The 15,877-nt window shown below is 50.1% G+C and overlaps 1 protein-coding gene across 19 annotated transcripts in view; it reads left to right on the top strand.

Moving 5' to 3' along the window:
• USP19 (ubiquitin specific peptidase 19) overlaps nucleotides 1–13,919 on the top strand; it is a 41,248-nt gene extending 27,329 nt beyond the window's left edge. For 11 of the 19 annotated variants that reach the window (XM_060271265.2, XM_060271266.2, XM_088662613.1 and 8 more), the window contains 10 exons: nucleotides 517–657; nucleotides 829–947; nucleotides 1,076–1,213; nucleotides 1,399–1,805; nucleotides 2,388–2,498; nucleotides 3,725–3,941; nucleotides 4,553–4,705; nucleotides 5,453–5,616; nucleotides 7,180–7,364; nucleotides 12,806–13,919. In XM_060271265.2, coding sequence (XP_060127248.2) covers nucleotides 517–657; nucleotides 829–947; nucleotides 1,076–1,213; nucleotides 1,399–1,805; nucleotides 2,388–2,498; nucleotides 3,725–3,941; nucleotides 4,553–4,705; nucleotides 5,453–5,616; nucleotides 7,180–7,364; nucleotides 12,806–12,925 — 1,755 coding nt within the window. In that variant the 3' untranslated portion in view covers nucleotides 12,926–13,919. Of the gene's footprint in view, nucleotides 1–516; nucleotides 658–828; nucleotides 948–1,075; nucleotides 1,214–1,398; nucleotides 1,806–2,387; nucleotides 2,499–3,724; nucleotides 3,942–4,552; nucleotides 4,706–5,452; nucleotides 5,617–7,179; nucleotides 7,365–9,205; nucleotides 10,851–12,805 lie in introns of those variants that run through there. The other 8 variants (XM_060271264.2, XM_035106860.3, XM_088662607.1 and 5 more) reach the window with 1 other exon arrangement.
• Nucleotides 13,920–15,877: the final 1,958 nt, after the last annotated feature.

Genomic DNA, 15,877 nt, shown 5'->3' with positions numbered 1-15,877 from the left:
GTATCAGCAGAGTTGGGGGAATTTTACTGAAATGGGGAGGGGAGGACTTTAGGGCATGCACACAGAACTGCTCTGAGGATTTGCCATTCCCGGTGGGCATGGCAAGGCTGATCAGCTGTTGGAGGAGAAAGGGAAACTGGAGGAAGAATAGAAAATGGAGTATCCTGGAGTGGGGCCTGATTGACCAGCTGGAAATCCAGAACAGGCGCGCCATTCACCGCAACATTTTGTTGCAGCGTTTGTTGCATACCCTGCTTGTTCAGTATTTGATTTATTTATTAGATCTAGGCCAAGCTTATCGTTCCATCTTGGACAGTCCACATGCCCCTGGGAAGCTCAGAAGCAGAGCAAATTGCTTTTCCCCTGGTTAGCTCTCTGCCCCACACCCCAACCCAAGCACCTGGTGGTCAGACGTACATTGTACCTGAACCTGAAGTTTGCCTTTATGTGTGACACTAGAGGGAGGAAAGGGCATCTTTTGAGCAGGACTTCACCTCCCTTTTTTCCGTTGGTTAGGTAATCAAGAACCGCTTCCACCGCATGTTCTTGCCTTCACAATCGTTGGACACGGTCTCCCCCACAGACCTCCTCCTGTGCTTTGAAGTGCTTTCTCCAGACCTGGCCAAGGAGCGTGTGGTGGAGCTGCAGGTCCAACAGGTAGGTGCCAGGAGCTGCCATTACACCCTCCACACAGGTGTATGAGAAGGAGATGGAAAGAAAGCTCTTAGGCTTTCAAGGTGAAACCTACACATTCTGTCCTGCCACCTTCCCAGTCCAGGTACCCACCACTTCCATATCACCCTAAGTGGACAATTTCTCTCCCTTAAGCGTCCTCAGGTGCCCAGTGTGCCCATCACCAAATGTGCCGCCTGTCAGAAGAAGCAGCAGACAGAAGAGGAGAAGCTGAAGCGCTGCACTCGGTGCTACCGTGTCGGCTATTGCAACGTGTAAGTTGCCTCTTCTTTTTTTCACCCTCTCCATAGCCGAGAGCCATCTCTTGCTCCCAGACTGGGCGGGTTGGCTGTGTCGAGCCCCTGTGGCCCTCTGCATGAGACTGTTTTTGTGTGTGTTTCAGAGTGTGCCAGAAAACACACTGGCCCGACCACAAAGCTTTGTGCCTCCCCGAGAACATTGGCTTCCCCTTCCTCATCAGCGTGCCGGAGTCACGCCTCACCTATGCACGGCTGGCCCAGCTTCTGGAAGGTTACGCGAGGTAAGGTAGACGGAGTATTGGCACTTCTCTTGGGCACTTGGCCAGCTGCCACTGTTTGGCTCGTTTTGTAGGCTTTGGCCAAGGCAGCAAGGAAGCCTCCATTTCCTTCCTCAGTGCCAGCAACACATTCCCTCTTCCCTCAACACATGACCTCTTAGCAGACGGCTTTTCCTCTCCCTGCTCAGGTACTCGGTCAGCGTGTTCCAGCCGCCATTCCAGGTGGGCAGGATGTCGCCAGAGCAAGGCTTGCAGCACCAGCCTCCCGAGAAGCCAGAGGCGCTGGCCCGGAGCAGCAGCGCCACAGTCGCGTCTGCCGCCGCGGCAGCTTCTGCTGCCGATGACACCTCCACCGCCATGGAGTCGGGAGACGGGGCCAGGGCCCCACACCTGCCGCAGGAACCCCAGCCATCTCTCTTGGCCCCTGAGCTGCAGCCAGAACTGGGGGATGCCAGTGCTGTGAGAAGCAAGGTCCCTGCAGGAAGAGGCTCAGGGCTGAGCTTGGATTCGGGCTTCTCTGAGCCCTCCTTGGACACACGGGCTGACAGCTTTGTGGAAAGGGAGGGGCCCTTTGAGAGACTCCCCAAGCCGGAAGGTAGGCAAATCTGAACGGGCCTTATTCAAAGCCCACCACCCCACCCTACACTGGCTGCTGCTTTGGGCGCCTGCATTTCCAAGGGGTTTCTCACCACTTTTCGGTACGGCTGTTACACCAGCATTCCTTGGGGCTGCTTGTTGCACGAGGAGCTCTGTAGGCAGCAGGCAAATTTCCCAACAGCCTCTGCTCTCAGATACCAGAAGCCAAATAATAATAAGAAGGAGAATCAAAATAATAAAATCAAGCAACTTTATTTTAAATGTTGTTGTCCCCGTTATTCCCCAAAAGCCAAAAGTGGGATTAGGAAAACAATTTATTCCATATGCCTCATGCTGTGTAGGGTGGAGGCTTCTAAGCAGCAGAACATAACACAGCTGACAATAAGCAAATATTAATATCCCGAAGCAGGGCCGTTTCCTGTGTTTTGTGCGGTTCCTGAAGACCCCAGCCATCTCTAAGGCTTTGTAGCTTAAATGCTATCCAAGCTGTGGAAAGGGGGATAGGGTGGCTGAGCAGAGGAAAGAAGGGGCTGCCGGCTGAGCTGCTGCCACTCACCATCCCTCCCTTGCTTGCCTACAGCTGCCATCCCAGGTTACCAGCATCCGGCTGAGGGGCTGAGTTCCCACGCTACCCAGTTCTACATCAACAAAATTGATGCCGCTAACAAAGAGCAGAAGCTGGAGGACAAAGGTGAGGATTAAAATCTCAGGGTTTTGAAAGCAGTGCCATCTTGGAACATTTGACTGGGCGTTTTGAGAGGGCCCCACCCTTGCTTAGGGAGATCTTCTGTGGTGATAGAGACTGGATCTAATCTGTTTACCCAATGCAAGGTGCTGTTGAGCCCCTAAAGGCATGCATGTATGCTTCTGACCAGCTCTAGCTGGGCTAAAATTATGCGCACTCTGCGCAAAAGGTTGAAGTCTGCAATCTGTATGAATCATACAGACCTGTATTGATTATTCCACATCTTTCTGGTAGCTATGGGGAACGGGTAAGGAGCTATGCAAGGCACTTAAGAACCTGGCTGCTGGGACTCTTAGTTGGGCGCCTTGTCCCATAGGTGACTTCTCTTAGAATTCAGCGGCCCTTGCCAGTCCCAATTCTCAGGATGCTGATTTAAGGTCCCCACTACCACATTTGTGTGGGATACAAGCAACCCACCCGAAGGAGTGCCAAACGAGCACAAGTTCTGGGGAGGAAAGCACAGTCCTTGGCGCTGGAATTCCTGGCTTTTGCTCCTCCAGCATAGTTGACGTTGCCCTATGCTAAAGAGTTGCAAAAACAGACAATGGGGCCTGCAGTTGTTCCTTTTCTGCTTTGTCTTGGATATCTATCCCCACACTCCTACACCCAGTCTTTCATTTTAAGCGGCCTTGGTGGCTTTCCCATCCGTTTCTTGGAGGGCCAGCATGCGATCTAGTGGAATGTTTGGCTGCAAGCTCTGCTTGGGTGACTTTAGAGTGGAGTAATCTCCTTGGCCTGACCCCAGTTCCATCCGTGTGAAATTTGGGCTTAGTAGCAACTTGCTTTGCAGGATCACAGTGAGCTACGAACAAGCTTGCAAATCTTCCTGCTCACTAAGGATTGAAACTAGCTTTGATAAGGAATTGCCTCCCTCATCTCTCATGTTTCTTGCTCCATACACCCTTTCTCTGTTCTTAAACAGGAGAAAGGCGGACTGCCCCTAGTTTGGTGGTAGTCAATATGACCACCCTCTAGAAGTTATGGCTTACAACTCCCCCAATTCCAGGCCATTGACCTTGCTGGGCTGGAGCTGATTATGGTTTTAGTCCACAACTGCTGGAGGACCCACTACATTAGATACCCCTGCTCTTGTTCTTATTTCTTGGGTGTTTGTTTTTGGCCTGGTGTGTTTAGATGGGTAGCACCATCTGTAAACTTCCATATCCTTGCAGGAGATGTCCCTCTTGACCTGACAGATGATTGTTCTCTGGCCCTGGTTTGGAAGAACAATGAGAGGATGAAGGAGTTTGTTCTGGTAGAGTCCAAGGAGCTGGAGTGCATAGAGGATCCCGGCTCTGCGAGTGAGGCAGCCAGGGCAGGACACTTCACCCTTGAGCAGTGCCTCAACCTCTTCACCAAGCCAGAGGTGTTAGCCCCAGAGGAGGCCTGGTAAGAAAGGGTTCTCTGTGGGCAGGGACAACCCCATATGCGGGATCCAAAAGTGTGTGCATAAACGTATACATTGTGCAGCTAGTTTTTGGGTTCAGATGTGCGGCATTTGTAGGCTGGGAAATGGTTACTGCTTCCAAACACTGAAGTGATAATAGGATCATAGGTTCATAGAGTTGGAGGGGACCACCAAGGGTCACCTGATTCAGCCCTCTGCAATGCAATAATCTCAGCTAAAGCATCCAAGACAGATGGTCGTCAAGTGCTGCTCAGTAGGGACTATTGGGAGTTTGTGGAGGGCCTGAAGAGGTCTGAGAGATCTGTTGAATTCCTGGGCTCCTCAGGCATGCTTCAGCATGTCCCACATACAGTCACGTTCTTCCCTGAAATCATATCAGGTGAAAGCCCCCTTCTTTCAATTAAAGAGCTCACATTCTCCCATCAGCTGAATACTGCTTACTGCAGTTGTGATCAAAGCCTGTTTCTAAACCCTTTGATCTCAGAAACACAAACAGGATGCCTTGGTCTTCCGTAGTGCAGCAAAACGGGTTGGTAAAGAGCAGAGCTGGCAGCAGCGGAAGCTAACAGACCCGCCCCTTTTCCCCGCACAGGTACTGCCCGAAATGTAAGCAGCACCGTGAGGCATCCAAGCAGCTCATGCTGTGGCGCCTGCCCAACGTCCTCATCATACAGCTCAAGCGCTTCTCCTTCCGCAGCTTTATTTGGAGAGACAAGATCAACGACATGGTGGATTTCCCAGTGCGGTGAGGAGATGCTGCTGTGCTTTGTGTTCCTTTGCTCCCACTTGGACTTCACTCAGGAAAGTCCAAGGAAAGCATCTCCCTCCACTCCAAGCCTGGATCAGACGTGGCTGCAGTTCTGGGCCCTGTCTTAGCACCAAGGGTGTTTAGCGCTCTGTATGCTCAGGCTATCCTTGTGAACCCTTTTGCCTGCATTTACGTCCAGCGTGGCAAGGAGGCAGCCTAATTGGCCACCCCGTTGTTTGGAAGGGAGGGCGGAACTGAAGTTGGGCTAAATCTTTTGGGAGGGGCAGGAAACATAGGCTTGGTTGTGCCTTCATGTTGAGGCTGCAGCACATTCCTCTTTCACAGGTGAGAGCCTGCTTCATCCGATGTGTGTGGTAGTCAAGTGTGCATCCTTAGGTCCTCAGTTGTGGTGCATGTATCTCCACCATGTGTCTGATGAAAGTAGGCTCAAGCTACTGCTAAGTAAACTTGATCCATCTTAAAAGTGCCACAAATTTTTCTTCCTTCTTGCTGCAACCAATTCTAGCGGCTGCTCTTCTGAAATCTGTCCATTTTGAACAGAGCAAGCTATGCTTAGCATCCTCTGAACATCTCACCCCGAGTCTTTTATATTGTTGGGATAGGGAGCTCAGCCTGCTTCTCAAAGCAATCTGCAGACTTCTTGTATTACCTGCCTTGAAACACTCACGTACATATAGGACAAGTTAAGACAGCTGTTTACCTTATTCCTATCTCTGCCCCCAGGAGCTTGGACCTGAGCAAGTTCTGCATTGGCCAGAAGGATGAGCAGCAGCTGCCCATGTATGACCTGTATGCAGTTATCAACCACTACGGGGGCATGATTGGCGGACACTACACAGCCTATGCGCGGCTGCCCAGTGACAAGAACAGCCAACGCAGTGATGTGGGTGAGTTGCCGAGGGGGGGGGACTTTGTGTGGTCTGGTAGCCATCAATTATCTAGCCAAGTTCCAGCCATTGAGGTAGAGTCTTCTCAGAGACCTACACAAGGAGAAAGATCTTAAATAGGGCACTCATTGCTGCTTTGCAATGGGGGAATTGATAAGGAATGAGCAGGGTCTTCCTCCATTATCAGTGCTGAAAGTTTCAGGTGCAAGGGAGGAGAAGGCTTACTTCACATTTTAAGCAGGTTTTAGGGCAAGAAAAGGCTTTCTTCTCAGCACAGCTTGGCCTCCACCACTCATTTACAAAGAAAAATCACTGCCCTTCCTCCTTTATGATGGGAGAGGTCTTGATGCAGTGGTGCACATGCACAGTCAAAAAGAGCTAGACCCCTCTGTACTAGTAAGCTCCAGGGAGATTGTTCTAAATACTTGTTATCACTTCCTCAGCCTTTCAGGATTGAATTTAGAGCCAGGTCCTCACATGGTAAAATTTTGGACGACTCTGGGAAGCGGGTCTAATTTGAGTGTTTTAAGGATATACAGTGGTACCTTGGAAGTCAAACGGAATCCGTTCCGGAAGTCCGTTTGACTTCCAAAACATTCAGAAACCAAGGCGTAGCTTTCAGTTGGCTGCAGGAAGCTCCTGCAGCCGATCAGAAGCCGCGTCGGACGTTCGGGTTCCAAAGAATGTTCGCAAACCAGAACACTCACTTCCGGGTTTGCAGCATTCAGGAGCTGGAACATTCAACTTGCAAGGCGTTCAGGATTCAAGGTACAACTGTATTGCTTATTTTATTTTGAGTAACATTATATAGGAGTGTTTTCTAAGCATAATCTTTTTCTTCTCTGTTCTGCATGTGAGCAATCTTGACCAGTCGGGTCGGTAGCTGGTTACTTTTTACTTCAAGAAATGAAATACCGTTCTGGAACTCATGGCTTGTAGACATGTAGGCATTGTGGGCCAACGACCTTGTCATTCATGGGAATAGGGCTGCCATGCCATGCCCTGCTACTCCCTCCTCCCTCCTCCCTCCTAACTTCCAGTCAGTTTGTTCTTCCCATTGCTGTGGGATTTGGTGGAAGGGAATCTGATGAACCCCCAATACATGCTGCCCTCGACAATTAAATACACCGAAGAATAAATAGTCGTTTAAGGACTTGTGAATATGACAGTAGTATTAGAGAGTGTCCATGTAGGTGGGGAATCATTTCATAGGTTCACATAGTGACAGGATCCCACTTGCCGGCTTCATCACTCTCAGTTAATTCTGGGGTGCCCTGGCATCTTTGCAAAATCCCCCACAAGTCTGCTAACCTCTGTCAGGGAAGCAGCACCCACGAATGCACATTGGACAACAAGGCAAAGCTGTGGGGGCTACCGCATTGGTAGGTTGCGGGCTAAATTCAGGTGAGTGCACTGGGTAGGTCTTTCCTGATGCATGGGAGACTTGGAGACTGTGCTTGTCTTCCTGCAGGAGTGAAGGACAGGTGAGGATCAGGCAGGTCTGGCCTCATCAGTGGGTCACAGAGCTTGGTGTGCTTACCCTTTGCCTATCCCCTTTCACAGGATGGCGGCTCTTTGATGACAGCACTGTCACCACAGTGGATGAAAGCCAGGTGGTGACGCGATATGCCTACGTGCTCTTCTACCGCCGACGAAACTCTCCAGTGGAGAGACCCCCACGGGGGCCAGCGCATCCCTCAGACCCTCGGGCCGACATGGCCCCATCTGCCGAGGCAGCAGCCAATCAGGTGAGGGCTTTGGGGGGGGGAGCTGCCTGTCTTCCCCGCCTCGATGTGTTGCCTTGGCCTGCTAGCGGGCCTCGCTGCTGCTGATAGAGGAGCCAAGGGACTGCTGGCTCCCCCTCACGGCTCTGGCTGGGCTGTGGGCCTCCTTCCAACAGTTGTATCCTGGAAAAATGACAAACATTCAAGGCTGTCAGGGGAAGGTCTTGATAGAAACCGAGAGGCCCTTCTCAAGAACAGGAAGGCTACCTTGAGTCGAAGGGGCCTGCGGGTGGGTGGGGAATTGGCTGGGGGGAAAGATCCCTTCAATATGGAGGGTGCCGGCTTCAGAGTTGTGGGTGACAGCAGCAAGTTCCGTGCAAAATAAGCTGATGAGGGAAAGATGCCAGAGAAACGGCAATGCCATGGTTCCTGAGCAGCCAAGGTGTTGTACTTTAAGGGGCCTGATTCCAGCACTGTGGACTGCTGTTGGCTTGGGAGTCCCTCCTTTCTCTTTCTCCTCCACTCTGTTCCCAGCCATTAACATGGTAGGGACCAGGGAGACAGAAGGCCAGCACTGTGCTTTCTGAGGCAATGCCAGCCAGCCTGGCATAGTCTAGGACGAGAGCCTCCCAGGTGCACTTGGGTTGAGGGCACTGGCATCTCCTGGGGTTCTGCCATGTGGTTTGGTGGCATCCTGCCCAGGAAAGCTTCCTGGGCAGGGGTTAAGCTCTTATTGCCCTTTCTTGCTGGAGCTGGGCGGTGTGTTTTGCCCCTGGCCACCTGCCCAGCAAGCCGATTGGAACCACATGGCCTACTCAGGAAGAGAGGACACAGACAGATCCATTCAGAGAAGCTGCCAGAGGGGCCTGTATGCTTTAAGCCAAGATTCCCTTTGTGCCTGTGGACTCTGGCAGCTGACCCCTGCAGTGAGACTGGCGCCTCAAACCAGCTATAAAACATCACCCTCCCCAACCAGCTTTAGACTATGGGAGGTCTGGAAGCAGCAGGAACCCCCTGTGCACAGATTCCAAGGGATGGAGTGGGGAAGATAAGACTGATTCTGCCCGCCTTTAAACCTCTATCTAGAAAATCACAGTGATTGGCTGACTGGTCTGAATGATCTTTCTGTACATGGAAGAGCTGGTCTGTGACTGGTTACTCTGCAACTAACTCCTGTGCAACTGTGTCGTTGTTATTGTCGTGGTGTTTTTTTTTAAAAAAAAGAAACAAGAGTGATTATGATTGGCTGCCATCTCTGAATGTTCCTCATGGTTTTTTTCACTTGCCAAAGCTGAGCTGTTGATTAGCTACCATCCTTACGAAAGATCCTCATGTTCCCACCTGCAAGCGCTTGGATGTGACTGCCTGCCATAAGATCCTCATGTTGTCACCAGCAAAAGCTCAACTACGATTGGCTGTTTATGAATGATCCTCGTGTTCTCACCCAGTGTGGCTGAATGGTCCAGTGCATTTGCGCATACAAGGAAGTCTGGGCTGTGATGACTTTGGTGACTGGGTCTTTTGAAATGATTGAGCTGGTGCTGACGCTTGCAGACGGGGGGGAAGAACTCTGACCCGTGCCAGCCGACATGGATCTGACAAGCTGGGGCTTGCTTGCCCTCCATCCTTTTGTGGCTTGTGCTGCTCACTCTGTCCCTGGGAGGCCCCTGTATCTGAACTGCTGGAGCTGTATAGCAAGGTGGTGGGGGGGCAGAAAATCTGTGGGGCCACAGCAGAGAGATCTGCTATGGGAAAGGTGCGCTTGCAGGCAGGCTCTTCCGGGCAGGGGCAGGGCAGCGTGTGGGTGACTGAGGGGTTTGCCGCTGTGTTCTCACCAAGTGCTGACGCAGGTTTCCACATCGCAGGCTTCTCTGCTCTGGCAGGAACTGGAGGCTGAAGAGGAAGCTGCCAGGAGGCTGATGAGGAGCCCTTGGAGGTCTTGCAGCCGAAGAACAAGGCACCTCACCCCAGACTGTCCCGATGAAGGCCGTGTCCGATACTTTGTCCTGGGCACCATGGCAGCTATTGTGGCACTCTTCCTGAATGTTTTCTACCCACTCATCTATCAGACCCGCTGGAGGTAGTAGCAGCAGCAGAAACGGCACCCAGGAGGAGGGTAGCTCACTCGCCTCAGCCTTGGCTCTCCTCCCATTACACCTTTGGGACAAAGGCCTTGGATGCTCCTTGCCAGGGTGGGTGCAAGAAGAAGCCCTAGTGCCAATGCCTCCCCATCAAGAAGCCCTCAAGTCTAGGACCTGCTCTCTCCTGCTTGGCCAGTGTCCCACATGGATTGGCAACTGGGAAAAGGCTCTTTATAGCGCTGCGGCCTTGTAAGACTTTGGCCCGCGCGAATCAAATCTGTGAACTCCAGCAGAGGCTGCAGAGCTACAAACATTAGTCTCTCTAACTGGATGGGAATATGTTGGTCTTGGCCACTCCCTGCCTTGGGATTGCTCCTCTGTATTGGGTCGACAGCTGTCCCTTGCCCTATGTGCCTAGTAGTTGAAGGTCGTGACCTCTTATCCAGTTGGGCACCAGCCCCTTGCTTGGAGGCAGGGTGGAAAAGAAGTATCCGGGCATCTGTTCCCTCATTGTTTGAGGGAGTGAGAATGTATTGCTGACGCTTCCGAATATTGATGGATTAGGTCCCCTCACCAGGATAGTGTTGGCTTTCAGCCAACTGCATCATCATCTTTTTGTTTTGTTTTATGGCATCTTACAAATCTTTCTGTCGAGGCGTGAGACCACAGTTGAGCTAAATGTTCTTTAGCACAGGGCCCCAGCCAAAGAGAAGACAGTACTTTGACTTGCCTCACAGCTCCTGTACCTGTTTCTGAATGCTTAGGCCATGTCTGTGTGCACACAAGGAAGCAGAAGTGTGTCTCTGGCGTCAGAGTCATGTGGCCTCATGTTCTTTTAATCTGGCCCTGCAGGCTGTATGGCTTTTTCAGTGCAGCGCAGGATACCTCTGGTGCCTCTTTGACCACAGATTCAATCCTGAGTACCCCAATCTAGACTCTTGGCTGTGGCCAGATAAGTAAGAGTCGTCTTGAGAGCTTGTGATCCTAGAGCCAACGTCTTATTCTTCGCGACACCCCTTCCTTGGTTTCTGCATCATTATTGTTTGTTGTTAATATTATACCCATAAACATTACGCAACTCTAACATCATCTTGCACATTCTTCCCAGCACTTTTCAGAGAGGCTTCCCCAACCCAACCCCTTCCCTTTCGTTGCAGGGAGGGAAAGGGATATGGCCTTGTCTCCAGACCCCAGTTTTCAGGTTGTCTGGTGCTGGTACTCCTGCTGTGCCCCAGGAAGTGGGCAGTCTCTATCTGCACCAGTGCCAAATAGCACAGCCTGATCCATGTGCAATTCTGGTGAGGACGTCCCGAACCTAAGGAAATCATCCTCTGTCAGCTGGGTGGATAAAGGCATTGCAATGTGCTGTGGGAAAGCTTTCACTGTGTATTTATTTATTGTATTTAATAAACCTAAGCTGTTCTAAAGAGATATGGATAGGCTCCTTTCTTTCCCCAGCCGCTCCTTTCCTTCAGCACCTGCTTTCTAAATTTAACAGGGGGGGTTCTGCGCGTCCACACATATATCTTCCCACTGGCTCCCAAGCCTGTCCAGTCTTAGCTGCTGTTGCTACTGGATCACAAGGGGAACCAAGGAATTGGTTGGGCCGCTCGTTGAATTGTAGCGAAATAGTACTGGATAAAATTTTTTGGTGGTGATAACTCTGTAGCTTTGTGTGTTCTGTAGTTTGGTGCAAAGCTCACTTTGCTGTTTGAGCATTTCAGTGTTTGTACAAAATAAGAAACAAGTTATTGGCCTGGATATCTTCAAAGAAGAGTTCCAGAAGCGCATGGGCAATGTCTAGTGAAATCTGTAGAAGAGGAGCTCAGTGAGATTTCGAGTCGCTGGTTAGGGTAGCTTTTTTGCCCTTCCCCATTGTTTGCAGAAGCAGAATGCACTAGCTACATGCCCTTTTGCAAACTATATATTTATTATTAGTAGTATTGTTAGTGGGTCACAGAGTGTAGGTTACCTTGGCACACGATTCTTGGGGTGGTGGGGCAGTTTTGTGTAAAGGAGGATAGCTGACTCTAGGAGGATAGCTGACTCTTCAAGCCTGGAGCAGGAGAGAATTATGAGTAAGGCTTGGTATGTATTACACTCAGAAATACTGATTTCTTCCTAAAATTTCCTAAGATTTGACTGCTCAATAACACTAGTTCGTATTTAGGTGCCTGCCTACCAGACACCATTATTATTTGTGCCACTTAATTGAACAATACACTGATGAGACTAGCTGTAACTGCTCACACTGAAGGGACTGATCTGGCTTGCATTACTGAAACTTGGGTGAGTTAGCTGGATGGGCCCTTCTGGTTAATAGTACTGCACCAGGCTAGACTGGGGGCATTGAGGGTGGTAGTGGTTTTACTGTACATAAAAGCACCATCTCCTTTGCCATAAAACTTACTGGTGTTGGGAAAGGTTTAGAGGGTTTGCCCCCAGTATTGGGCCAGAGAGGCAGATTGGGATGCTGCTGGTCTCTAGAATGCCTCTCTTTCCCCCCACCCCCGCCCTGATTCCCAGCAGCGTCCCTGATCAGGCTGGTTGAGGTGTTGGAATGACTAAAATATCCATACAGAGGCTGCTGCTGAGCTGGCTCAAGACTTCATGACCTCTGACGGCCATGGCTCTCTCACGCATGGTCATTGGCCCAACACATCAGGCAGGGCACACTCTTGATGTAGTCTTTGCTCCAAGTGGTAAGAGGCATGGACCAAGGAGGTGGGCAATGATGCAATCCTTTGTCGTGGTTGGACCATTATCTGGTATATAAAGCGCTTAACAGCTTGGCACCAGGTTACTTGTGAGATTGCCTTACCTCATATGTGTCCACTTGACTGCTTTGACTTGCAGATCTGGCACTGTTAACAGGTGCCACATAATACTCGTTCCGCATTTGTAGGAAATCAATCTTGTAGCGTGGCAGTAGCCACAGTTTGGAACTCCCTGCCTATTGACATCAGTCCTGTACCTTCGCCATACTTTTTCTGGTGCCTGCTAAAAACATTTCTGTTTAGGCAAGCCTATCCAGACATGTGGAAATCTGACATGCTTTTTCAACTGGGTTTTACCTTATTTTATATTTTGATTATTTTTGAATGCTTTAAACAGCTGTTTGGCAACCATTTTTAAATATAATTTTAACGTTTTGCTTTTGTAAACTGATCTGAGGTTTTTTTGTTGCAATCAAGCAGGATATAAAACTCGTGAATGAAGTCAATAGGTTTATATTTATATAAACTCTTTCCCTCAAATCTGTTTCCGGACCTTCAAACAATGTGTTTATAGGGATTTCATATTGGAAACAGACAAGCTTTTTCCACAGCAGGGAGACGTTTGCACCCTTTGTGGCTGCTCTCTAACGCTTTGTTCTATTTGCAGGGAATTAGCTCACCACCCTTTGGAACCAACCTGGCCCCTGAAGTTGCTCCCGCACTGGCACCAGAGGGGGTCGCGGAGCACCCCGCTCCATCCTACAGCAACATGGAGGAAGTTGACTAAGTCGTTCTGCACTGGGGGTGGGTGGCGGGTGGGGTGTACATAAAGAAGGCTTTGTTTTGTGGCTTCCCACCCTACCCCCCCACCCCGGCGTCCCCCCTGCAGTGGGAAGGAGGAGGAGCTGCTGTGACCTTTTCTCAAGCACACAAGCACTTTCTGCTCCACCCCCTTCCTCCTCCCCTGCAAGCTGGAAAGGTTTCCCTTCGTGTCCCCCTACTAGAGGCTGCCCTGTGCTGGGGGAAAACCCACTGAGTGCCCCCAGTGCGGCAGTTCCTCCTGCATCTCCTGCCCCAAAGGTTCTGGTTTGGCCACCTTGCATAGAGGCAGGGGAGCCGTGGCGAGCCCTGCACTCCTTGTCTTGCATACCCAGCCTGTTCTACTGGGGGTGGTGGGTGGGGGTGGGTGTCATTGCTGTCTGCCCCTAAGGGGCCTTCTCCCAATTTGCCATACCATGGGTGCCTGCTTCACAATATTCCACAGCCCCCACCCCCTTTTTTTGCCTGCCTGTTCACTTTCCCATCTGTTCCTTCTTGGTATCCCAAGCTCAGGACACCATGGCTGTAAAATGGGCCTTCATGACAGAAGTATGCATCTCCCATTTTCCTTGATTTCTGCACCCGCCCACCCCTTTCACCAGCATTGCTTAGTTTGGCAGTTTGGGTAAAGAAGGCTGTTGGGAGGCACCTGCTGCTATGCCTTCTCATCCTACGTGGAAGGCATGGAACTGTGGCTTGGCCTACTACTTGGCTGCCTTGCCCCAGAGTCGTTTTGGAATTCTTGGCCCCTTGTGACACATCCTTGGGGTGAGAAACCACTGCCAGTACCATCTCCTATTTAAATGTTTGGCTCCCTGTTCCCTTTTATCCATGCTTGGAATTGCTGTAACCAAATGAGGCTGTCCTGGGCCCATTCCCAGGGAGGCCTCAGTCTTGCTCTGTCTTTGTATAAAGTTGGTGTTTGTCTTGGGTCCCGAGTCATTAAATTCTACTCAACGCCGCTTGTTCCTGTGTCTGTGTGCTATTCTGTCTGCTGCCACGCCACCCTGGCATGGGCTTTCAGCCTGGGCAACACTGTAGAGATAAAATTGCAACCTGAATTAGAAACTTCATTCTGTCTCCTTGGCGAACACATTCTGGGAGCTGGGAAAGAAAGGAACAGTGGCACGATTTAAACTTCTGTATAAAATGACTGTTGAATGTATAGGAAAGGGCCTGTAGATCAGGAATTCTTAGAAGTATGTTATGCTCCATGTGCAGCCTTATGTTCATATACCAGGAATTTAGCTTTTCCTTTTCCCTGTGATTAGCGGAAGGAGTCTTAAAAAACGCAGAGTCCTTAGCGTAACACAATTAACTATAACCAAATATAGTCATCACAAGAGTAATATACGTAGTGCTAAGTGTAACAGACAACTGACTGATTTCTCGTGTCTCTAATTGAAATGATAAGTCTGTATGTGATGATAAAGCCTTCCATATGAGAAACTCAGAAGCTGCCATGTCAGATAAAATATTCTGCAAATGAGCGTCTCTTCTGATGTGGTAATGAATAAGCTGTCATACAGAGAGGCTGTTGGTAGGAAAAGACCGCATTATCCTTACAGGTGGGATGGGAAGGATACTAGATTGCAGGAATTTCCACTTGAAAAACAAGACGACTGAAAAAACAGTTCAAAAGCGGAGAGATAGTGTAAGTAGCAATGGTCACAGTTGCATTGTGTTTTTTAAAAAGAAAAGAACACACAGAAGCTTCTAGAACAGGGGGTGGCCTATCAGACGCTGTTGGATTTCAACCCCCATCTGTCTGGCAATCGTGACCCCCCAATGGCCAGAGATTCAATAGTAGCTGTATCCTGGCAACAGGCGGGGGCTGCAGGTTCCTTACCCCCTGCCATAGAGCTCTGAATATTTGTCAGAATAAAAATCCATTGGTTTCCTGGCATGCTTTCACTTCCTACACTGAAATTATGCCCCTCCTGCCAACTTTCCTCCTAGTGAACCCCACTTGATTCTAATGCACGTGAGCCACAGAAATGCTGAGGCCGGATGTCAGGAGTGGCTTTGCTTCAGAGTGAATAAAAGGGGTGCTATATAGCCCAAAGGGAGAACATATTTAATATTGGGAGCACATAATTCAAGAAAAGGGTGGGGCAGGACCTGGAAAGTAGCAGAGATCCAGCTATTAGTAACCACTGCCAGGTTAATGTAAAAAGAACTGGACCAATGGCCTTCAAAGATGGCTGACAGGCTTCCACTGCCGGACACAGGTGGTCTGCTATTGCCAATCATGCTTCAGTTGGGGAACTGGAGGGCAGTTTACATGGAGCAGGAAGCAGTCCTGAACCACCACCTTATATGAACTGAGGGCCAATCGAGATGAAATGGTGGGATCGGAAACTTAGTACGAAAAGGGGCATATGGCTGAGGAGAATCAAATCCCCTCTGCCAGCTTCTCCCCCCCCCCACATAGCCTCAATCCACAAATGCCCTTTGCCCTAGCCTCCTCAGGGAAGGGAGCCCATCAGAAGAGCAAAGCACCTTGGGGGGGGGAGTGAACAGATGAGGGAAGTGAACCATATGGGGATGGGGATTTTAAAAACCACCTTCCCCCTTGTGCTTCTATGCATAATTGGACAAATGGATTTGTCACCGCTGCGAATAGTTTTTTTTCTGGATTGCCTGCACCAGAACTTTTCCCAGAATGGTCTGTGCAAGAGGAGGTTCCTCCGCAGGGAAGCCCTTTTTTATTTTATTTTTTTAAAGGTTCTCTGCAGCCGGAGGGTTTGAAAACTGCTGAACCACACTGTCTCCACGGTGGTGTGAAGCCCTTCGGCCTTGCCTTTGATTCTCACACTTTCCTATCTGGCCCGGGGAAGATACAATGTGCTTCCTATTGGCGAGGAGGCCCCAGAAATATCCTTGGCCTCTTTTCACATCACAAAGGGAGCAGCAGGCG

Source organism: Zootoca vivipara, chromosome 2 (assembly GCF_965207765.1).
Source record: "Zootoca vivipara chromosome 2, rZooViv2.hap1.1, whole genome shotgun sequence".
In the NCBI taxonomy this organism is placed as follows: Eukaryota; Metazoa; Chordata; class Lepidosauria; order Squamata; family Lacertidae; genus Zootoca; species Zootoca vivipara.
The sequence above is the reverse complement of the archived record's forward strand: the minus strand, read 5'-3'. Positions and strand labels throughout refer to the sequence as shown.